Here is a 24,735-nt window from a genome sequence, read left to right on the forward strand (position 1 = left end):
TTGTGTTGATTTGAGTGATTTTTGACTTTAGACGTAATTTATTTTTTTTTCTTTTCTTTTTGAAGTTTTTCGTTTAATATTAATTGGTTAGTGATGAGTTCTTTCGATATTTCTTCCCAAGAGTTTTGGGCAGCGTGCACCACCCATAATTTCTATCGAGTGCTCGAATCGGAATTTTCCGAATAGGTATGGACCCCAGAATCGATAAAGGTTTTAAATTTGCGGTGAGTCTAGGATTACAGCATATTGAGGAAGTGTGTAATAATTGTTCGAATTCGTGCCAAATTTTTTATCGACATGACCGAGATTCGTGTGTGATGAGATGCAAAAAATGTCGAAGAAATAGTTCTGCATTCGAAGGAACCTTTAAAGGTAAATGTGGAAAAATATCATGGAGTAGAATCTTTTCTTTTATATGGCATCATACATTGCATTGGAATGCTCTTCGACCACCTCGGGTATTGCTGTAGGCATTTCGAATAAGGCTGCTGTCGACTGGTCCAACCATCTACGTTTTATTATGCTAGTTGCTCTGCACAATATGACGTCGTTTAAAATCGGAGGTCCGAAGAAAACCGTCGAAATCGACGAGACTGTCATATGTAAACGAAAATATGAAAAAGGCCGCAAACTAAAAAGTACGAAATGGGTTGTAGGGGGAATATGTCGAGAAGACAAGAGCTGTTTTATCTGTCAAGTAAACGATCGTTCCGAAATCACGCTAAATTGGATTATATCGAAATTTGTCAATTCAGGAAGCTTAATCTTAACTGACGAATGGAAAGATTACAACAACATAGACGATTTAGAAGGCCTCGAAATAGAGCACAGGACAGTCAATCACTCCGAGAATTTCGTTAACCCCAGAACAGGAGACCATACACAAAATATAGAAAGGCTATGGGGGTTATTTAAAAAACAAAAAAATCTACCAAAGCATTACACCGAGGATCTGTCAGACTCGTACAGTACATGTATTCGTTTATGTATAAAACGTTTTGTGGTTGGCCTTCAGAAAAACCCGGGGAAAGGTTCTACACATTTGTGAACCATTTAAGTAAGATATATCCCGGTTCAGGACGAATTCCTTTGCGGAAAGAACCCGAGACAGTCCCTGCAGCCCCAGTTTCTAATATTAAGAAAAAAGTAAAAAAGGTGGTCGAAGAAAAGGTGAAGAAAAGAGAGGAATGCAATATTACTGATGATGATAACGATAAAAGTAGGAACGAGGGCGGAAAAAAGAACAGAAAGACAAGTAGTCAAACGGTATCAATTCCTGTCCAAACCAAGCGTCGGAAAAAAAAGAACAGCAGCATGCACAATGACGTAAGTAATAACATTATGTAATTCTCGTTTATTTTTTTAATTTTTAAATTTTTTAATATTTCGAAATAGTAATTATTTTAACAAAATCCTTAAATTCTAAAATCGGGATTTAGTATTTAATAAATCGCGGAGCAAATCACGTGATCACATCTGCTCCATCGTAAATCGCAGTCAAGATGGCCACCATCTTGACGTCACTAAGTAACCTGGATCGAGATTACCGGAAGGTCCGCCATCTTGGCTACCTAGGGTAACATTAACCCTGTAACGTTAATCCGCCAGCGCACACTGCGATTGCTATGCTGCAGTGTGCGCTGACCAGTGCTTTGTAGATAACGGTATATTATTTAATGTTATCTCATTACAAAAAGTAAACGAATTAATTAGTTACAGTTCAACTGCCGCAGAAGTGAGTATACTTGTGGATTATTGAACGATTGTTTTAATTTTGGTGACAATTGTTTTTAAGAAAAAGAAAAGGGGTATACTATAGATTACTCCCTATGGAATTTCGTGTGTTTGGGTATATATCTGAACTCAGGGGACCGAGACGAGTTCAACGATACTCTACTTTTGGACCGGAGACGAAAAATAAAAAAGTTATCATACTTTTTTTCGGCGATCGCGCGATGATAGGGAGTCGCGTCGCTCTCTCCGCTCTCATATCGCGTGTTTAACGCTCCGGGAGATGACCGTAGTCCGACGTCACGGTTTGCAGACTTTACTGCAAGATGGCAATACTAGCAACTACGGTGCCGTCTGCATGAGAGCATTAAAAAAGTATGGTAACTTAAAAAGTGTGATAACTTTTTTATTTTTCGTCTCCGGTCCAAAAATAGGGTACCGTTGAACTCGTCTCGGTCCCCTGAGTTCAAATATATAATCAAAGTCCTGAAATTCCGTAGAGAGTAATCTATAGTACACCCAAGAAAAGTTATAAACGTTATATTAAGATGGATAAAACAAAAATAATTTTTTTCATTCTTCCTATTAAACACGATTCTTATAAAAATTTAAGAACAAATCGACATGATGGGACCTCAAATACAGCTGACTAACAAGACATCATTTATGTTGCTGAATAATCAGTTTAAACAAAATGATAATCACCATTGTAACAGTATCAGAATAGTTGCTATTCATTTTTGCGAAAAATCTAATAAAAAATGTACGCTAATGTGAAGACTGAATTTGATGCTATTACGTTTTTCACTTACCAAACGATTAACTCCCTCGATCACACCAAAATCGTAATAATGATTTTAGCATATGCTATTTTATTTGTCGTTAAATAAAAGCTACATATACAATATTGCATTCTACAATGTTTATTTGAATTCATATTTTACAAGGAATTTTTTTAAACAAATGTATATTACTCTGTTACTTTTCTCCACTTTTTATTTTATGGAGTTAATCGATTTGGCAAATGAGCGGCACAATTGTGTTTAAAATATTTTAAGTTAATGTTTTCCCCTTGGAGTAAGATTTGCCAATTGGACTTTTAGCCATTTTTGAAAAATTGTTCAGAAACGTTCTGAAAAATGAACGCCAAGTTTTTATAGCTCGTCCGTTTTTTCTTCATTAGAAGTCGGCATCCATTATTTTAATGAGAAGTATTTTATTTAAATTCAAAAATTTTTCCCTTGTAAGGAAGTTAGATGACGGCATGACTGTTGCTAACAGGAAAAGTACTAACAGGGACAGCCACTAATTTGAGATGGAGAGCTTATATTAAAAAAAAATTTTAAAGTCAATTCCTACTTAGGTCAACAAAGAAAAATTTTATTTTAGTTACTTTTTATTAAATAATTTCAAAGTTCACTTTTTTCTCCTCGCACCCTCTATCGGTCCGAATCGGCATATTGCTGACGGGCGCCACAGTTTAAATTTAATTAATTAATGAATTAACATTTGAAAAAACTGTAACATCAAGTGTCATCCACTAAAAGTTTTTAAAAAAACGTATTTGAACTTGAGTGGATGAATAAAAAGTATTTTATTAACGATTGAAAATTTGAACAAGATGTATATAGGGAGAGTAATAGTAAGAATTGCATAAATTTTAAAAATACGATTAAAAATTGCAGCCCGGCATTGTGACGATGCCACAATAAATAGTTGTTCGTATTTTTGTAATAGATACTAAAAACAAGTTTAGTATTTAAAAAATAAGTAATTTGGTAAGATTTGCACTAATATTTTCACAAGCAAGGTTCAAAACTCACATTTTGTCAAAATATCGGATATTTTCGGTACATCCAATTTTTAGGATACTTTTGTGTTCAATTGCCGAAGAGAGTAAGTGCTTTAATAGTTTCTATCGGAAATTCAGAAGAGGAAACGATTTGTTCAAGGCAGTGAGTATGTTGCAGTTAAGTCCAAAAAAATTAGACAGTTCATTACAAAGTAAGTAAATTACAGTGCACTAATGTAGTTTACAATTTGTTTTGGTTTTACTGTATTAGGCTGTCTTGCGAGAAAAACTCACAGAAAGCCCAATAGGAATCGTTTTTGTAATGTTCTTGCACAGGGTCCCTTTCATACGTAGTTACGCTACTGACTAGTTTAGTTTTCTTTTTTTGTCTCATTCTTCCCTGTGAGCACCAAGCAGAGTTTTTTCAAGCTTACTGTGGGCTCATCCAGGGTCACAACAGAGGTGGCAGATGGTGAGGAACAGACGCCTGATATCCGCCCACAAAAATCTCCTGGGGTTACTCGCCTGGATTTGATTCTTGGTTTCTAAAGCAGTAGGCTGACGCCTTAACTGCCTCGACCGTTTGACTGTGTATCATCATCAAGGAAAGATAACCAACCTAAACTTAGACACATTTTATCACATCTTATCTTAAACACGCTTTTCTCAAGTTGGTGTTTTTTTTACACTGTTTGCAATTTATGACGCTGAAAGTTTATAAGCCTATCAGGGAGCTCTAAAATCATATGCTGTAATGGAGTGAGTGGTTTGATGGTAAGAAGAAACGTACAATTTGATTTTTGAGCAGGATTTATCCATGAATTTTTCGTGAGTAACTATTAAGAGTCCAGAGTTTACAGCTTGAATCGTGTCCACCAATCAGCCGAATGCAAGTTTCATAAATTGCAGATCTCGTAGAAATGACGTCGTTGGACAAAGACCTTCATAGGCTAATTCCGTCCTTTCTTAGTTGTCTGCAAACTTTCTGCGGTTAAACCGCATTTACGTTATGCAAATTTTTCTTACACTGTTACTTGCTTTTAAGTATTTGCATATAAACACCGCTGAAATTATTTGTTCAACGAAAACTAGTATGCAAGTAAATTAGGCAGCTGCTGTACTTGCATACGGACGGAATTAGCCTATTGAAGATCCTTGTCCAACGACGTCATTTCTACGAGATCTGCAATTTATGAAGCTTGCATTCGGCTGATTGGTGGACACGACTCAAGCTGTAAACTCGGGATTCTTAATAGTTGCTCACGAAAAATTCATGGCTAAATCCTGCTCAAGAACATTGGCGTTTTGAAGCAATTTGTAGACAATACAGGTAAAAGTCTTGTGGATTTTATGGGTCACTTCGAAGCACCAAACTTATCTTTACCAAAGAAAAACTCCTAAAATAAATTTTGACTGTAGTCCAAAATGTCATAAGTTTTTACTTGGTGCAACTTTTTTTACATCAGATGTTTTTGTTTGGATTTATATTAATTTTCAAGTATTTTCAATTAGAAAAATTGATTATCTCGATATATTAAATAATTAGTAAAAATATTTATTTCTACTCTTAACTTATTTGATTTATAACTAAATTAAAATTAATTTATGTTTATTTTATATTAATTTTGAATTATTCTGTCAAAATCTTTCAAAAAAATCTATTCGTCTGTAATTTGACTTTTAGAGGTAGACTATTACTATGAATTTTAATTATAATGTTCGTATTGAGGATAGCCTAAATAAAATAAGTTCTGTTGCCATTTTGACTTGGCCAGGCATTCTGGTTCCACTCTGTATAATTTTGTGAGCTGGCCCAGATTTGAACCCAGGTCCAGACTGGCAAAAATGTTGTAGTTTTGACTATGAAATATTTTGATAACGAGCAATTATTTATTGTGACGACATCGCCACAATGCCGGGCTGCAATTTTTTAGATTTCAATACACGATGCTCTTAATTTTAGCGTCTTGTCCCTGTACATCATACTTTTCCTGATAACAAAAGTCTATTCTGCTCTGGAGAAAATTTTTGAATTCAAATAACGTGATTTCCGGTCTAGATCGGAAGTTCGTATAGTTAATCGGGGCCTCCTGCTCCTAAGCTTTCCATATTTGGTCTCGACTTTCATCAATATAACTCCATTCTGGAGATTAAAGAAGGTGAAACAGATATAAACTGGACGGACGCCAGTGGGAATTTATAAGTCTGCAATTTTAAAATTTCAGCCCAATTACATACATCATATTTAGGCAAAGACTATGAATACACAGGCCAGGAAGCAAGCAAGAAATTATAATTTTTTATTATTTTGTCGTTGAATTAGCAGTTACTGTGTAATTTTATCAAAGACAGAACTGTCTTTTGACAAAATTAAGCCATCTGTTATTGCAGACCATCTCTCATCTTTACATTTTGACATTAGCGAGGTTGTGGCCGAAGTTTTAAACGCGAAAACGTGTACGTCGGACGTTTGGCGCCGCTTTCCTGTAAGCCCAGAAGTTTGACAATGGTGTTTGGAATGTCGAGCATGATTCCACTGACTATCGTTAAGATTACCGTTAAGATTCCGTTAAGATTATTCTATTTCAAAACCGTCGATCAAACCTGACGAAGATCGCGGAGGCGATTTTCGCGTTTAAAACTTTGGCCTCAACCTCGCTATTAGTTGTCTTGTGTGGAAAGTTCGATAAATAAATGCATATCTAAGCAATATATGTTATATATATTAAATTAAAGGGGGGTAAAAGAACTGTTCATCGCTGTATGAAAACAATAAAGAAAATTTTACATTCTTGGCACTGCTATGTTGAAAGTATTTCTGAGCCAACTAGTATATAAATAAGTATAATAATAATTACAAAGTGGTTATAAAGTCTTTCTCTGATTACAAACATTTATTGTGTAAAAATTTTGTTAGATAGAAACATATAGTTATTGGAATAATTTAGGCTGCTTCTTTTTTGCTATAATATTACACAGAATGAACAATCTAGATCAGGGGTAGCGAATCTGTGGCACATAAGAAGAAATCATCTGGCACGTAACGTATCAAAATTTCGACTTTTCATTTGTATTTTTCAATCATCCTTTTGGTTTATCATCTGATCATCCTTTTTTTCCAATCAGCTTTTTCACATTTATTCTAATTAAAGCATATTCCTGTTACTTTTCCGGCTGTTATATATAAAAGAGGGAAAGTATGGCGATCTATCAAAAAAATTTTTACATTTTTGGACTCGGGACCTATGGATGCTAGTGTGTGTGTGTGTGCGCGTGGCACGATTTTGTTCACCCTCTTTGAAGCTATAACTCCTGTGCTTTTTGTCGAAATTTTCTGAAATTTTGCAGGGAGGTTTCCGTTTTATGAGATTGATGCTATTAAGTTTTGGTGTAAAGGTTGAGGGCTGGGGCGATAAAAAGGTTCGTGTGTATCTCCAGTAGGGTCACAATGACGATTTTACTCGTTATTAGAATTTTGAAATTTTTTCATAAAACCCATCCCACCCTCAAAATTAAGCTTTTTTTTATTTTTTTTATTTATTTTTTTTTGCCATTTATAATAGTTAAAATATAAACAAATTTTTAAACAAATATCATAATAGTAGTATCAGTGTGAGAAGTTTGGGGTAATGGATTTATGATAAGGTGACAAGATTTTAACATTAGTGAAACGGGACAAAATTGACGAGAGGAGAGCGGTTGTCTTGTTGAAAAAAATTGTTCTAGATCAACAAAATTTTATTATCAAAGAACGCAAAAATTGTATTGTATTATATTTTTTTTTAAATTTTAACATATGTAAAATTTACAAATATAATAAATATATATACTACTAGCAGGTAGGCCCGGTGTTGCTCGGGCAAAAGTAACGATAGCGAAGATTAAGATTATTACGTTATAGTCACAAAAGAAAGAGAGTAATTTCATCAACAAACTAAGTATTTCTAAAGAATTTGAAAATCGAATATTGTAATATTGTTCGATTTTCACGACGTGTTCTCATTATATCGTTCGATTTTCATCGAATGTTCTAAAGAAGAAAAGTCGAGAAAAACCGAACTAATCTGTTTAAATTTGAAAATAGAATATGTTCTAACATATTACTCTTTTTCTTTTTTTTTTCTCCAGCGCCCGTTTTTTCTCCATCTGCGTCTTGCACGTCGCTTTCTCTTAACACTTTTATTGTTACGTAACACTTTCATTGTTGATGGAAGTGTTAAGCATTAATCCTGTCTCTCTCCCCGTGGGGAGGAATTTCGAAAAATCTCTTCGTAGTGTGCGTTCTCTTAACATACCTAACTGCGTACCAAATTTCAACTTTCAACTCCTAACCGTTTAGGCACGTCTCGATAATGTATATAGAAGCTTTAATCCTGTCCCTCTTCCCCGTGGAGAAGAATTTCGAAAAATCCCTTCTTAGTGTGCGTTTTCGTGACGTACCCTAACTGTGTACCAAATTTCAACTTTCAACTCCTAACCGTTTGGGCTCTGCGCTGATTATTATCAACTCGTCTCGATTATATATATAGATTATACAAAAGAATAAAGAATTTTTAAAGATTTATATTTCTCATTTGAGTGGATTTTTTTAGTAGATTGCTATCGTTTAAAACGTCATGAAATTTTTCGCAAGAATTTGTTAAATTATATTTCATACACAATATGGCCTTCGAAGTCTCAACACTTTAATTGTGATTTATCAGATGTCCACACTTCATTTACGGTAGAAAAAACGCTTTCAGTCGCAGCATTAGTTCCTGGTAAAGACAGCGCGTATTCCACAATTTTTATATTCTGCGCCATGTTACATGCAACGAACAAAATGTTCGCTCGTGTAAATGCGCTGCTCCGTTGCTGCAGCCCCAAACCATTTTCTGCCGGTCTTTGCCACGAACACAAAAGGTTTTGTCGGCGCAACATTCTTTATTTCCGATGCTCACGCACACCATGGTGTGCGTGAGCATCGGAAAGATCATTTTGTATCACACGCATACGTGTGATACAAAATGATCTTTACGAATCTTAAACATAAGACATAAGTTTAAGTTTTTTGTCAATTATGTGTCATAATCTTTCCAAAACTTGGGACTTTTTTTAAAACGCCGCGGTACGCAGGACAAATTGTAAAAAAGCGGGACGTCTGGTCACCTTAGTTTGAGTTACTACGGGAGATGAATCAGGGGAGGGGGGATGTTGTAGTTAAGCATGTCCTCGTAAATATCGCATTTATTAAAATTGGTTTGGTTCATTTGGTTACGGCAACGCGACAGGTGAGCGATCTGCCGAGGAGGATGCATCCCGAAAGACTTTTATATAAAAGCTGGCCCCTATTTATGTGTTGGTTGGTTTATTAATGTTTAATGGCACAAGGTCCTCATTGGCCATGCTGCACCCACCATCTAGCAGTGGCGTGCCGTCTTGGAAGCGATCCGAAGCGTCGCATAACTTCCCACAGAATATTTTTCGGGGGTTGCGTCTTCGGATATGTCGGGCTCCGTCCCTCACCACCCGGTCGCCCCATTGTGGCCTGGCCGAACCCATAATGGTCCTTCTGAAAAAGGCCCTCTTAGTGTCCACAGGGCGGAAAGGGTTAAAAAAAAAAGTGGCGTGCCGTCATTGGAAGCGGTGGAAGCGCCGCATCCACCTTCCCTTGTATTTTCTAAAATATAAATTTTCATATTTTAACGTACTTTGAATTAATTAAAATTAATATTTTATTATAACTGCATTATATATCTTATTAAAAAATTCTATACTAATGTGAAAAAAACAATAAGATTGCTATTGTATATTCGAATATCAGTGGCGGAATAGAAGCGCTTCCGAGACAGCTTTCAAGGCGAGAATAACTGGTGTAAAGCAGCCAGAGGGCATTGGCGCATGCGCTTTACAGAGCACCAACCTCAGCCGGTTTAGCTGGTGGAAACTACACAGGTGTAACGCTTCCAACGATTCTATCCCTTAGCCAATGAGTAGGGAGCTATCTGACTAAGTGAATTGTTTAAGATTTAAAAAGTAAAGAGTATTCAATGTTATTTTTATGTACGTCTTTTGCAAAATTATATTTAATTACAGTATAATTAAAAGAAAAGTATAATTATATTGACAGATTTTCAGACATAAAATCTTTAGAGTTTTTATCACTTTTAGATGTTTCTCATAATAATAAAATTATTAACAATTTTTCCAAGCGTGTTTTAATTCTTTAAATTAAGTAAATTTTATGGGAAATTTTTTGATTTATCTAAATTACGTAGTGAATCGCAATATTTATATTCGTGTCCGGACTATATTGACAAGTAACTCTTAAACATAAAACATATTATAATTAATGTCGATCCGAACAAAGACGTACTAAAAGAATTATATGATTTAATATCATTAATTTTTACGGTACCATCTACCAGTGCGTCTGTTGAGCGCAGTTTTTCGACCACGGAGGGAATTCATACATTGGCCAGGAACACTCGGTCGGGGGAAAAATTGTCGTCGCTAGCGTTGCTTTCGATAGAAAAAGAGCTTTTAAATACGTTGATGGAGTCGACGACCAGCGACTTTTATGATAAAGTAATTAACGACTTTGCGGAAAAAATCGCCGAATAGAATTAGTTTATAAAAAATTAAAAAAAAACAAGTTTTTCTATCATTGTTTGTATCTTTTTTTTTTTAACTCTTTCCGCCCTGTGGGCACTAAGAGGGCCTCTTTTAGAAGGCCCATTATGGGTTCGGCCAGGCCCACAATGGGGCGACCGGGTGGTGAGGGACGGGGCTCGACATATCCGAACGGACCACCCCCCGAAAAATTTCTGGGGATTTCTCGACCCGCTCGGATTCGATTCCCGGGTCCCCCAGAGCGGTAGGTTACCACCTTGACCGCTCGGCCATCCGGCCGCTATCATTGTTTGTATCATATCAATTTGTATTTTGTATGTATTATTTGTATTTTAGAACTAAAATACATAAATTGTTTATTTTTTCATTTCCAGTATTTGTTTAAAATTTTTGTGGAAATGTGAGGTTCCGGACAGGTCCGAACCGTCACGAAAGAACGAAAAACCGGTTAATATAGAGAAAAATTTATTAGTTTAAAAAAACATTGGGTGTCCGACTACAAACGACTTTTACCTTTGTTTATACCAAACTACCGGGCAGAAACCATAAATCTCGGAATGAAGTCGTCCTATGATCGGTGGAAGATCGAATTCATCTTCGATTTTGACTTTTCTCACTCTCCAGGTAAGAGTCTCGTTACGTTTAGTAACGAGGACCAACCACTCGGGAAGCGCGATTGAGGGAGAACGACCAATCAAAATGGATGAAAGAAAGAACGGAGATTGATATAATCTCCGACAATCGAGGACACCTTGCACTCGGTTAACGTTCCGAATAACCAAAACGCCGTGTGTCAACGCGCAGAAAAAAGGAAAAAATAAAATAAAAAAACAATTTCTCGTCTATTGTGCCAACCTGTAACCCGTGCCACTTCGGACTTAGACCGTGTCCCCGACTCCAAAGGACGAAGTCTCCCCGTGCCTTACAGACTTGTCAACGCCACTGTCTGGGGGCCACCTTCGATCGACCATCGAAGAACCACATCGACGCTCAGGATGTCCGAATGGCTGATTGTCCTAAAGCAAACTATTTTGTACGTAGTATATGTTTATTTTATGTTAAAAATAAACGGTTTTTGTTAGATACTTGTCTTTGTCTCTACAGCCACCACCCATGTATGAATGGACCCTAGACCATTACCGACGCGCAATTAACTGATTGCCCCTGGAAGTCGGCTTCTTACAGAAACACAGCTTCCCTATCATCAAATGTCACGGCACGCCAATGCCATCTAGTAACCTTAAAATGTAAGAGTGCTTGTAAAGAAAGCAGTATAAAAATTTAAGTGTTACTAACGTGAAGAAAACCGGAAAATTCCACCTGGCCAGTCTATTGGCCATGCGCGAATCAACGACTGGTCTACCGGTGTTCCGTGGTTTATACTCTCATTGAAGGGTACTTATTGGGTTGCAATTTGAAAAAATTGTAACCTATAAATTTCCACTGTCGTCAGTCTGTCTGTCTATCATCTCGAGAATGGAGTTATATACATAAACGTCGAGACCAGACATGGAAAGCTTAAGGGCAGGAGGCCCAGATTAACTATATACGAACTTCTGGTCTAGACCGGAAGTCACACAACCGGTAGGACTACTGTACTGTCGCAGTAAATGAATATGATATACAGTTGATTCCGTTCAATTTGGCCAAAATGGATTAGTCTCAATTAAGCGGAATTAACTGTGTATTTTTTAAAATTATATCCTTTTCGTAAGAATTATATATAGTTTTTATCATTTTGTTAAATTTTCGCCAATAGGTGGCGCTATATGTAAAGCCAGCAAATCGAACGTAGACAGAAATTGATGAATATAAAGAGATTCTATCAATATTGGGATGGGATGTTGACATTATCTAAGTTAAAGTATTTGAATCTAACTGCAATTGGTTCGAACGGCCTAAGCGTGCATAGCGAATGAACAAACAAACATTCTCATATATCTTTAAATATATAAAATTCTCGTGTCACAATGTTAGTTACCTTACTCCTCCGAAACGGCTTTACCGATTTTTACCAAATTTTATATGCATATTCAGTAGGTCTGAGAATTGGCTACTATCTATTTCTCATACCCCTACACCATTTCCCCCCTTTCAAAAATATATTTATATATGGATTAAGGCTTTTATGTCCAACAGATGGCGCTAACTTCCGACGACCTAAGTTTGCTTTTCTGTGAGGCATTATGCTTTTCTGTGAGAATGGACTGAAGCAGATCATTTTCTATCTATCTATATAAATAAAATATAACGTTCGTTTGTTCCTACCGATTCCTTTGAAATTTTGACACAACGTTGCAAACGTTTTTATATAATATACATGTCGAAATTCCCCCCAGTGGGGGGAGATGGACGGGATTAAGGCTTACCGTGAAGAACTCGGCTTCTATTATACTATTTTACATGCGGTTTTTTGCGTTTTTAATTGCGTTTTAATAGGTTACGTCAACAGAATATACACTAAAAAGGAATTTTTCGATATTCCCCAGCGGGAAAAGTGACGGGATTAAGGCTTACTGTGAAGAACTCGGCTTTTATTATACTATTTTAGATGCGTTTTTAATAGGGTACGTCAAGAGAATGTACACTAAGAAGGGATTTTTTGAAATTCCCCCCACGGGGAAAGTGTTATACATTTATAATAGATACATTTTGAGCCACAACAACGCGTGGCCGGGTCAGCTAGTATCTATATAAATGAGCTTAGAATCAACTAATATATTTAACAATTTCAAATATTTGATGATGAGTATTTGTACAATTTTCATATACTTTAATTAATACGTTAAATATTTTTTATGCTATAGCTTTTTCTTAGATGCATATAGCATAAAGCTATATAATTTATACTTTAAAAAGTGGAATTGATATACATTGGAATTAGTTCTGTTTGATAGCTAAATGACAAAAAAAAAAAAAAAAATCAGCCTGAAACTGAGAGACTCTGATTTGAGTTCAAATTAGATTCTTATCAAAGTCAAATCATCCTGAAAATTTATATATTGGATCCTGCTTCTCAAGCACTTTAGCTGTTTCATTGAGGGCTGATTAATCCGTAAATGGACATTATAACTACTGAGTAGATTTATTTTAAAGTGGTATGATAAAATATGTAATTCTATTTATTTTTTATTATATAACAGTAACAAGGCTCCGATTCCTAATAATTAACCTATTACACATCCAACCATCCTCCAAATTAATCGGGCAATATTACACTACAAATAATAATTAGAAATTACATGGTAACACATTGGGTTATTGAGATGTTGATATATAACTTATATTTTATTTTATGTTAGATATATTAATAAAGTTTACTTAAACAAATGCTCATAAATTTAACAATATCTTTATTTATTACGATTCCACATTTCATAAACTTCTCTTTGCTAAAAATTAAAAAAAAAATTTAACTAATTTTTATAACAAAATAATTACAAACTGAGCAAAGTTTGACTTTGAGATTTAAAAATAAAATAATTGTTTATACAAAAGCAAAAATCATTCTTTTCACATAAATCACCTACAAAGACTAATAATTCTTATAAAAATACGTCAAATTAATGAAATATCACGTCAATAATATTTTAAATGCATGAAAAAAAATGTTTTTAAAAATGTTATCACTTTCATCAAAGATGAAACATTCATACACGTGCACGGATTATTATATTAAAGGAACTTGGAACCTTATGCAGTGGTGATCGACATAACATGATTAATATACTTACGAGTGATTTACAAAGTGATATTCTATGAGAGTCCCAATGTCTAAAAATTGTACTTGTTCAAATATAAGTTGCTAACTGGCCTAGTAAAGTTGTACACAAGTTATTACTGTGGAACACAAAAATAACTTTTCTTTGTACACACGAATTATGCATGATATTATGTTATGTTCAACAGCAAATAAAAATATATCTTATTTAAAAGATCTACATACTTAACATCCACAGCAATGTAAAAGAAATACAGTTTATAAAGTTGTTCAATTGTGCAGTAAAGTAGCAATTTAAATTGCACTTGAAAATACAAAAGATCAATAATAATGTACGAATAGCCTTTTGTATTAACTTCTAACATTTCCAACTCCTGATATGTTTTACTCTAAATCCCTTCAACCATTTTTTTTATATTGAAAATAGAAATTTTTTAGTCCTTCTATATCTGGAAAACAGATAAAAATCTAGACATTTCTACTAAATTTTCGAAAAATGCAAAGTTATTATACGTTCATACAATCCTTTAACTTTTCCTCAGAAAAAATACATCCCATATTTGCAGAAAATAATGTACATTAATTTCTTTGTCCTTTTCGTTCATTAAATGTGTTCTTTAATTTTAATACTATAGAACATCACTTTTAGATGAATTACAGTTTATAATAATAGAAAATATCAACATTTTGTACACTTAAAAATCATTTTGATGAATTTATTCTTAAGTCTTCATTTATGTAAAATCTGAGGAAAGTTAAATGAATTCTTGATGAATTTTCATTAATATTATTATACTATGTCATGATACATCTACTCTATAAAGTAAAATAATACATATCTTTGACATAATCCAACTTTTATAGTAACCATGACATTTAAACAAGTTCTTTTTAAATGCATGAAACTGAGGTTATATTATCTATTATATTCTATATTATTTCACTTTTGATCTTTTTTTAAACGAATTATACATGCATGTGTGGTTGTTACTGCAGCATTATTAGCAGCTGAGTTAACAACACCATTGTGTTTCTTCTTATGCATCTTCAAATCACGTTCTGTTTTGAATTTTAAAGTACACTTGTCACACGCTTTGTTTTTATAATGAGTTTTTAAATGCCGCTTCAAGTGATACATTCTTTTGAATCTCATGGTACACATAGTGCACATATGGGGCTTTTCCAAGGAATGAGTTTTTTTATGTTTATTTAAACCAGCTGTTGTTTTAAACTGTTTTCCACAACTATCACAGGCTAAACTTGTTTTTCTGTTATGAATTTTCAAATGATTACTGAGGGAAACATCATTGTTAAACTTGCGGTTACAAAACTTGCAGATGAAATCCTGTAAATCTGAAAGAGTTGATTCCCTCTTGGTACTATTCTCTCCAGATACTTCATGATCAGATATACCATCTACAGTATGTAGATCATGATGTTTTTCTAGACTATTACTATCTGGGTAAGTTTGATAACAAACTTCACACATGAAAAGGCAAGTAGTGTCTTGCATGCCTTCTTGTAAATTAATTTTTGCTTGTTGGAGGTCATATTCATCAATTTCATTTGAATACTCCTCATCACTAGAAGGAAATTTTGAAAGTTCACTATGTTCGATAGAACTTGCATCCATGCTGTCATTTTGTAACTGGTATTGGATGTTATATGCACCATTCACGTTCAGAATTTCAGTTTGTTTAAATGGTGAAAAATCTCCTGCAGAATAAAAAAATTTATAAAAAAGATTGTTATTTTTAATATCTTAATTTTTAATAAAATGTACTGTATTTCCATAGTTATGAGAACATGCTCTTATATATAGGGCAATAACAGTGGTATATTCTTCAAAGTACTTAAAAACACTTGCTTATATTTAAACTTTTATGATCATTTAGGCTGACATTCTAAACTGCTTCAGCCATCTGTCATCAAAATAGAAAATTGTCCAATAAGATTGTTACCAAGTTTAGCCAGAAAAATTCTTCAGAATGACTCTAAGGCTAAGAATTACCCTAAACCAGTGTTTGTCAATCTGGGTGACACATGGAGCTGTAAAAATGAAACAAAATTTTAATATATATAAAAAGAGCACTTTTTATTTAAATGATGGTCATTCTCAGGTTAGAAGAAATGAAAAAGAATCTAGTGCATATTCTAAAAATAGAACACTAGTACAAATTTTAAAAATGTATACATTTTTTGCTGATTTTTTGGTACCTGGGGTGTAATTACTGCTACTTTATACCAGTATTGTAGTACGGACTTCTTTATTTAGTTGGTGGAAAATCACAACAATTAAATGTATCATTAGGGGATCATCAGTGAACTCGAAGCCAATAGCTTTTAATTCTTTAAAATCCACAACAAAACCAGTAATGGAATGTTTAATAAAACCAATGTGTTGACCTATAACCTTTTTTTCCTCCTCCCAGAAGCTATACTTCTATCATTTCTATACTCTACCAATACTGCTATTTATTCATTTACTTAATAACCTTTTATATTGTTTAATTCTTCCTGTTATTTTCATATATGTGTACTCTATATACATTCAACAAAATTAATGAATAAAAATGATAAAGCAATAATTAACTAATCTTTAACTATTTTATTTTTCACAAAAAAAAAACTTCTGAACCAAAAATACTTATTTTTTATTAATGTTTTCATATAATTTTATTTCAGTGATTTCCACTTGGGTAGTAAAAATGATTTTATACTAACCTTGGTAAGATTTTATAAGGTCAGTTTAGCTAAAATTAAAAATTTACAAGCAAGATCAATTTTAAAAGCAAAGAAACAAAATATTTCCCAAGCAATAGAGATACAAATTTAATTTTTATACAATATTCTGTATGTAGTGCATATTTAGCAGCATTTGTAATCTATAGAAAGCTACCTTAAGTTAGAAAAATCAATTTTTAGTTTTGAGTATATCTTATTCTACAGACTAAGTGGAGTATATGAGGCTTTTGTAGCTTAAAACGTTGCCAAACATTACTAGAAACATTTAGTGTTGAAACCTGAAAATTAACTGCATTTAACTCAGCTCTACAGCTTTACTTTCCAATTTAAGGTACTGTACATGTACCTTTTTATGGATTGTTTCACATTTACTAAATTCTCCTAGATTATACTATTTATTGCAGGAAAACGAAAATGTACCTTAACACAAAAAAAAAATCTGACTCAGTGGTAAAAACATCCTAAATTTAGGATAATATTTCCTAAACTAGCAACTATACTGCTACTATATAGATAAAAACAAGGCAATTCCCCTTACCATATAAATAAAATCATATGACCTGATCATTGACACAGTAGTGCAGTGCTCTTTTATAAGTGAAACAAGCTGAAATACATCCTTTGCTTCTTATAAATGAAGCAAAAGGTATGTTTCAAAAATACACAAATAAGTGATTTTCAAGTACAAGAGCGCACATTTATTTGCATGGAAATACAGTACATACATTTTGTTTCAAAATATTTTTAATTTCTGCTAACTTAGTTACATAGTAAGTTTATTATTTTAATAATTAATAATTTTTATTCATTTCTAGTCATTTACTAATTATTTTTGAAATATGTATAGAAGTGCTAAAAAGTTAGACTTTTCCTAGAGAAAAGAGAAATTTGATAAACTGAATATATTTCATTCAACATAATCATCCCTCAACTCTATACACTTATTACAATGTTTCTCCAATTTCTTCTTTTAACTCGTGCAAAAAGAACTGTAAGGTTGGTCCACAAACCATCTCTTTGCAGCCCCAATGATTTCTGATCGGAAGCAAAACTCATCTTCAGCATTTAAAGATGGGAAGAGATGATAATCTGAAGATACAAGATCAGTAAACAGGATGGATAGGCCAACAATTCAAACCCCAAATCCTCAATTTTTTGCATGGTTTGGAAGACTGAGTGGACAAGATAATATATTTAATTAATAAATAATTAATACCTTGACTCAACTTCCCTGCCACTTTTCCTTCAAAACCTCCCACAATGCATCCAATTGAGACATATAAGGCACATTGATTCCCTAGCCTTTTGGTAGGTAATTTACTAAGATGAGACTTTCCTTATCTTACAACATGAAAGCCAGGATTTTTCTATTATATTTCTGGACATAGAACTTATTTGGCCAGTTAGACACTCTATGATGCCATTTTTTTGATTGTCCTTTGTTATGAGATCATAGCAACGAAACCATGTTTCATCCATAGTCACTAATCAGGTCACAAACTCTACAACACTAGTGTGGAATGTGCCAAAATGGCTTTGGAAGCAATCATGTGATTCACTTCTGATGTGCAATGAGAAGGGTTGGAATCAATTTTGCAGAGAACTTCCCTGTATTGAGAATGTCATAGATTATGTGGCAGGGGCAGATTCAGGAGATGCAGAAGGTGCATAAGCACTCCCTAAAATCATGATTTGAAGTAGAAAAGAGTTTTCCATAGTAGAACTACAGTACAAAGGATATCAATATTGACATGAAGTGCATCCCCTAAATGAAATTCCTGGATCCACCCCTGCATGGGAAATCTCTTTGAAGGAAATCTTCAATATTTCAACCAGTGGCACACCAAGGGGAAGGCCGAGGGGCCCTGGCACCCTCCAAAGAAAAAGGAAAAACACTAGAAAATTTTCCAAAAATATTTTTCTAATTAAAATTCATTTGTTTACTTATATTCTGTCATGTCTTCTATTTCTATACTACTTATGAATTAACAGTCACATAAAGTGGGAAATTTTTGAATTGGCATTAAAAATTTTTTTTATCTATTCAACTTGGCTTCCCAAGATTAAATCCTGAATGTGCCACTGATTTCAGCAATTATCTTGACAGTTTTCAAGGATCAAATCATGGATGAAATTCTTGAAGACTGTCATAGCTGAAATAAGTTGTCCAGAACATAGCTCATCTGTTACCTCAAAATGGTCACTTTGAAAATGTGTCACCCATTTCATCATCATTGTGAGGGAAGAACAGTTGTCTTATTCTAGGGCAGCATTTTAGAGTGAATCTCCTACATTCTTTTCCCCCTACAAGAACAAGAAATTCATGACCATAGGCTTCTCAATGTTGCTGAATTTTAGTCTTAGTGCAGCCATCATGAATTCAAATTACTGAAGTAAGCAAACTAATAGTCATAACAGATTCTTAAGGTATAGTACTGTACATGTGTTCTAACAATGACTTCTCTCTATTATTTTCATAGCAGGGCTTTTGCTCTTTTGTATCCTGGTAGTCACAACTTTTCAGCACTCCTTCACATTGCATGAAAATTAAATCTGTCAATGGGGACAAATGCATTTTTATGCTATTTATATATATTGATGCTTCTACTGTGTTTCAAGTTTTAAAAAGTAGGAAAAGTAAAACTTTCTAATAAAAAATTAATAAATTTAAAAATAGTAAAAATCATCACTTTGAGAAATATACTCAATTACAATAACATGACAAAAATAGTCTATAATATATTTAATTAATAAAATATTTTCTCATTAACAAGAAGAGGAAAGATTGAGGTATATACTAAATTAACTCTATATTATTTATTTTATTTTTATGTGAAAATTTCCTACCAAAAAAATTGTCATTCATTAGTAACTAGAATAATAATCCTGGATAAGTTATGATCTTTATTTTTCAACTTCATTCACAATTAGTGAATATGCAGAAATATTAAAAAAATGTTAATTACGGCGTATTTTGAAACATGACAAGTTTTAATTCTTAGTAACTTAAACTACATATTCTTTTTATTACAAATGACTGCATCTATTAATGCATGAATTACATATATAAAACATTAATATTATGCTTCTTGTCCCACTATCATTATCTGAACACTTCAGAGGAACAGCTTATCTGCCCGAAATTCATACCAATAACTGATATGTAATACATATTTGTAAAAAAGGCAAGAAGTCAGTATTTTTTAACTTTAGCATCTGATCCTTTAAATGTATAGTCCAACATTGTTTTGTTTTTTCTGTGTTTCTGTTCTGTGCATTTTTTGAAATCTTGACTATCAACCAAGTTGAAATAATAAAAAAAGGGATGCATTTACAGATTAGATCCTAAAAAAGCAAGCATCTACTTTCATAAAGCAGGGAGGACTGAAAAATTTTCTAAGTTTTGATTCCTAGAGGACTGAAAAACTAGAAAATTCAGGACCCAAAAAACTTCCTACTATATCTTCTATCTTGAAAGCATTAGATCAAATCCATCTTTGGATGTGCAACTCCAAAAATTGCTCCTCAAAACTGAAATTTAATGTAAAATCAGGAAACCTCACTAAATTGAAACCTAAATTTGTTTTTAGGGTCGATTTACACACAACAGTGACGTGCCAGCACAATGCAGTAAGCATCGATAAATATCACACATAGCCAATCAGAATTTCATGTATGACACTTATATGATTGACAGAATACAGATCACGTGTCGTAGATGAAATTCTGATTGGCTGTGTGTGATATTTATCAACGTTTATGCACCAAACGGTCCCTGTGCCGGCACGTCACTGTTGTGTGTAAATCGACCCTTAGTAGTCCCAACTAATGCACCATAAAAATAAACATATAACTGAGGTAAATGTTAAATTGAAAAAACATTAAAATGAGATTTCATTATTTATTGAAATAATAACAACTCTCCATGGTCACCACCTAGTCATGGTGAGAAGCCCAGTAATTTTACTGATCCATAGGGCAATTCAGGCTGGAGCACAAGCTCAATCTCAAGAACAGAGTTAGATAGATGAAAGACAAGATCGGATATGGAAACCTTAGGGGGTAAGAGGCCCCAATAAATTATATACGAATTTCTGAAGCAAACTAAAAGTCATTTCAATTCAAAACTTTTTCTCTGAAAGCAGTTAATAAGAGATTGGCACTATTGTTAAAAGAAAAGTACGATGTGCAGGGGCAAGCTACTACTAATTTGAGGTGGAAAGCATATATTTTAAATTAAATAAATTAAAAATATGATTAAAAATTATAGCTTGGCATTGTGACAATGTCACAATAAATAAATGCTCATTATATTTTGCAATTTTTCTCTAACTTTATTACATTATTGTACATATTCAGGCTTTAATTAATAAATATACTTTGTTCATATTATGTATAATAATCATTATTTCGAGTTTTGACTTAATAACAATTTCATTCATATTTATTGCCAATACAAAGTCCAGGTCTGGCACTTTCAAACCTTCGTTTATGTAATGCACTGTTGGGATAATATCTGGGCTTTCGATTAAATTAAATAAATAAGATGTTACTGTTCTAGAGAGCCTATAATTGAATATCTTTTTCACTTGAGTCAAGTTTTGTTTTCCATAGGGCTATAAAACATGTTCTGATAAAGGAAATGCTTCATCTTCTACAAAAATAAATGGTATTAGTATTCCATTATCATTAAGTAGTTGCTGGTTCTGTGGTATAGATAGCTATCCCTTTTAAAGTTTCATCCAAAGTTTGTGCATCACTAGTACTTCTGTATAATCTGATATCAATTGAAATAAAAAAAGTAATCTTCATCTATAATAGCCATAAAAATTACTGAACAATAGTTTTTGAAACTAAAGAATAGAAAAACCAATGTTAATGAGATTTTGTATTCTAACATGTTTGCTGACTATGACTGCTAAATAGTTAGGAAAACTGGTTCTGGTAGCAAACTTATCAGCTATTTCCCATCATATATCTTCTCTTTTTCCTGACATACATGTCAGTTTTAAACATATTTGTAATTTGTCATGTGTGTGTCTTACTTTTGTCCACATAGATGTAATTCCAATCACATATTCATGATTCAGTGATCAGAAACCATTTCTAGTTGCCAAATATCTGTGAATAAAGTGGTTAAAAATATTAAGCTATTTTAGTTTTAATTACACATTCAATTTTAAAATTGTGTTATTGAATATTGTTTCACAAATTTTTCCATGTAAATATATGTCATATTTTATTTCTTTATTTATTTTTGCAGGTAAAGAAATTCAACAATGATGAAACTTAAGAATATGTTTTAGAAGAGAATTGAATAAACAACAAAAAAGGCAAACTGCACCAAGCTCCTAGCAAACGTAAAAAATATCAATTTCAATCAGCTCTTGCTTTTGCTGCCAAGTCTAGTGGACTGGGAGACAGTCAGTGAAACAAGTATACTGCACATGGACAAAGATGTTTCTGACAATGAAGATATTGAGCTTAATGAATCAGCTTCTACCAGCCACAGTGTACCCCAACAAAGAAACTGAAAAAATTATCTTAATATATTTAATAATGATTCTTCTTAATTAATTAAAGGAAAAAAGAACTGAGGAGATTGATGAGGATAAATTGTTTCTGCTTTCTATGGTGGCATCATTTAAAAAACTGAAGGATGACCAAAAACTCGAAGCAGAAATAGAATTTTTATTAATAATTAAATGATTCACTCAAATAACTCCCAAGTCATCTATTGCTGCAATTCCAGCAAATCTACTTTACAAGGATCTCATAATTATAATCAGAATTTGCAGCAAAGCATTGGCAATTATTTTCTGTAAAATTCATCTCAGCAAATCATTGCATTGCTACAATTTGAAAGTGAAGATGTCAATGTTCTTTTATTACACCTATTTCTAGTGATAATTCATAAAATAGATTTCTATAGTCAGAATTCTTTTTATCTATCTTAGTTTAAGCAGAATTATTTTTCATGTTACTTTATATTTATTTTAAAATGTACATTTTTAATATAAGTAAATGTTTATTAAAATACAATACTTGTTTTCTTACTTAAATATAACTGAAGTCTTTCTTCTGGAGGGATGAAAATACTCCATGTAGTATTTTGGTATGCCATTGAAAGTCCTACCAACTGCAAAAGTTCATTAGAGCTACTCACACTCATTCTGTAATAATTAAAATTTTTGTGGAATACACTAATAATAATTCTTAATACAGTTTGTGAAATTGCTCTTTTATCAAATGTTGAGCAGTAAGTGGATGCATACAGCATTTTTTCCCTCATTTTATTTTTCTTCTTCAAATCTTAGAGCACACACATAAGCCATCTTTTCAAAATCCAAATGAGGTTGAGTTAAAGTATGAAATAGTTCAGTTGCATATATGTGCATGTTGCAGACAATTGACTGTTTGTATTGACGATTGATTGCAGTAGTGAGCATGTAATGATGATCAGCTGATCAATCAGTCAGTTAACTAAAAATTACATGTTAGTGCCTAGCCTAATGCATAAGAAAACTTGCTTTATTATTGAAGTAAAATAGGAAATTATTCATGTTATTTATGTTTTTGTTAAATCCTTTCCTGTTCAGAGAATAATAAAAAGAACCATCCAGAAAAAACTAGGATCTGTTAAGATTAAGAATTAAATCTGAATTCATTGATGTCAGCATAACATAACTGGATAATGCTGTAAGATGTTATGCTAACATAGCTTACAGCATTACCACCTAAACAGTTATAGATGAATTTGGAATCAATTCTTCCCTCCTTTTTCTTGGATGATCTCTCTTATTATTCTTTGAATATATTGTTTATGCTCCACTCTGTATAAATTTTAATAAACACTTGACAGTTTTTAGAAAATCCTTAAGCCCATGTGTTTCATCACAAACAGATTTTATTGCTACAGAAAGATGCCCAATGTAACAGTGTTTAACACTGTGCCTCAGTTATATCTTGAAAATAACATCTATGAGGTGGCCACCCTGATTTTTCAACCATTATTCCATTCTGGTTGAAAATGAACCCATCACCCAGTGGAGGATGTTCTGTGGAATGTCATGAATCATGCACTGAACCTTCTTCCTGCCACTTCCTAACTCACAACAACATAGTGTTTATTAAGGAGGAATGTTATGTGTTTAACCATAACTCTCAACACATACTTGTGACAGAGTCTGTTTTTATGAATGCTTCCATTATAGTAGTATGCTTCTGTACAGACTAGCACTCCGAAGTCACTGAACTCAAGAAGTGTTGCAGCTAGAATATACTAATGCCATTAGTGCCACCTTGTGTTAAAATTTGTAATAACAAAATAAAAACTGTTAAGTGTTTATGCCTCATGTTGTACTCAATTCTTTTAAAGGAAAATTTTATTACTGTTAACAATTGGTGCAACAAATATGGGCAACAAAATTACGATAACATTGATCATCAATAATTGGATTTATCAATTCTCTCTTTCAATCCTGACTAGTGACAATGATGATTAGTTTGTCTTGTTTTGATGTTAATCATCATAATTTTGTCACTTGTGTTAAGTGATCTTAAATGTGGTTAAAAGAAACTATTTATTTATTTGTCATTCTTACCTAAACATGGCATCATCCCAAATCTGCTAGAGTTTGCAATATAGGAACTATTCCATTGTTGTCTAAATTGATCCCTATGATTATTTTCAAATCCAATCATATCAGTTAGATTTAGAGTTTTTAAAGGTAGTGCCGTACCTCCAACTTGGTCTTGTTGAAGAATATTTAGACTCCTTTCTAAACTTTGTAATTTTGCACTTATCTGTTTTACTTTCTGTCGGAGACTTTTTACTGTTTTCTGCAATTTATGGATTTTTTTCTGTTTTATAGTTGTTAAATCTTTGGAGGAAGTTGAACTATCATAATCTGTAATTAATAAATTTAAAGAATAAGATTTAGAACTATTATCCTTAAATTATAGTATGTAATAAAATATGGATCATGAAATTAAATTATACATGAAAGTGAGAAAGTGTTTATTATGTATATATATATATATCTTATACTCATTCAGACTTACAATGCTTGAATAAAAGCAGACATCTTAGCAATAAACAAAATCACAGACTGGAAGGAAACATTGATTATGT

General features: G+C 33.0%; 1 protein-coding gene across 2 annotated transcripts in view; it reads right to left on the bottom strand.

Annotated features, from left to right (window-relative positions):
• Positions 1 to 13,239: 13,239 nt before the first annotated feature.
• Positions 13,240 to 24,735, bottom strand: part of LOC136978203 (zinc finger protein 675-like) — a 32,104-nt gene continuing 20,608 nt past the window's right edge. Inside the window, exons 4-5 of one of the 2 annotated variants that reach the window (XM_067273855.1) lie at positions 24,344 to 24,511; positions 13,240 to 15,572 (exon numbers count right to left, since the gene is read on the bottom strand). In XM_067273855.1, coding sequence (XP_067129956.1) covers positions 14,797 to 15,572; positions 24,344 to 24,511 — 944 coding nt within the window. In that variant the 3' untranslated portion in view covers positions 13,240 to 14,796. Of the gene's footprint in view, positions 15,573 to 24,205; positions 24,512 to 24,735 lie in introns of both variants that reach the window. The other variant, XM_067273854.1, reaches the window with a different exon arrangement.

Source organism: Centruroides vittatus, unplaced genomic scaffold (assembly GCF_030686945.1).
Source record: "Centruroides vittatus isolate TY-2023 unplaced genomic scaffold, ASM3068694v2 contig_5, whole genome shotgun sequence".
Classification (NCBI taxonomy): domain Eukaryota; kingdom Metazoa; phylum Arthropoda; class Arachnida; order Scorpiones; family Buthidae; genus Centruroides; species Centruroides vittatus.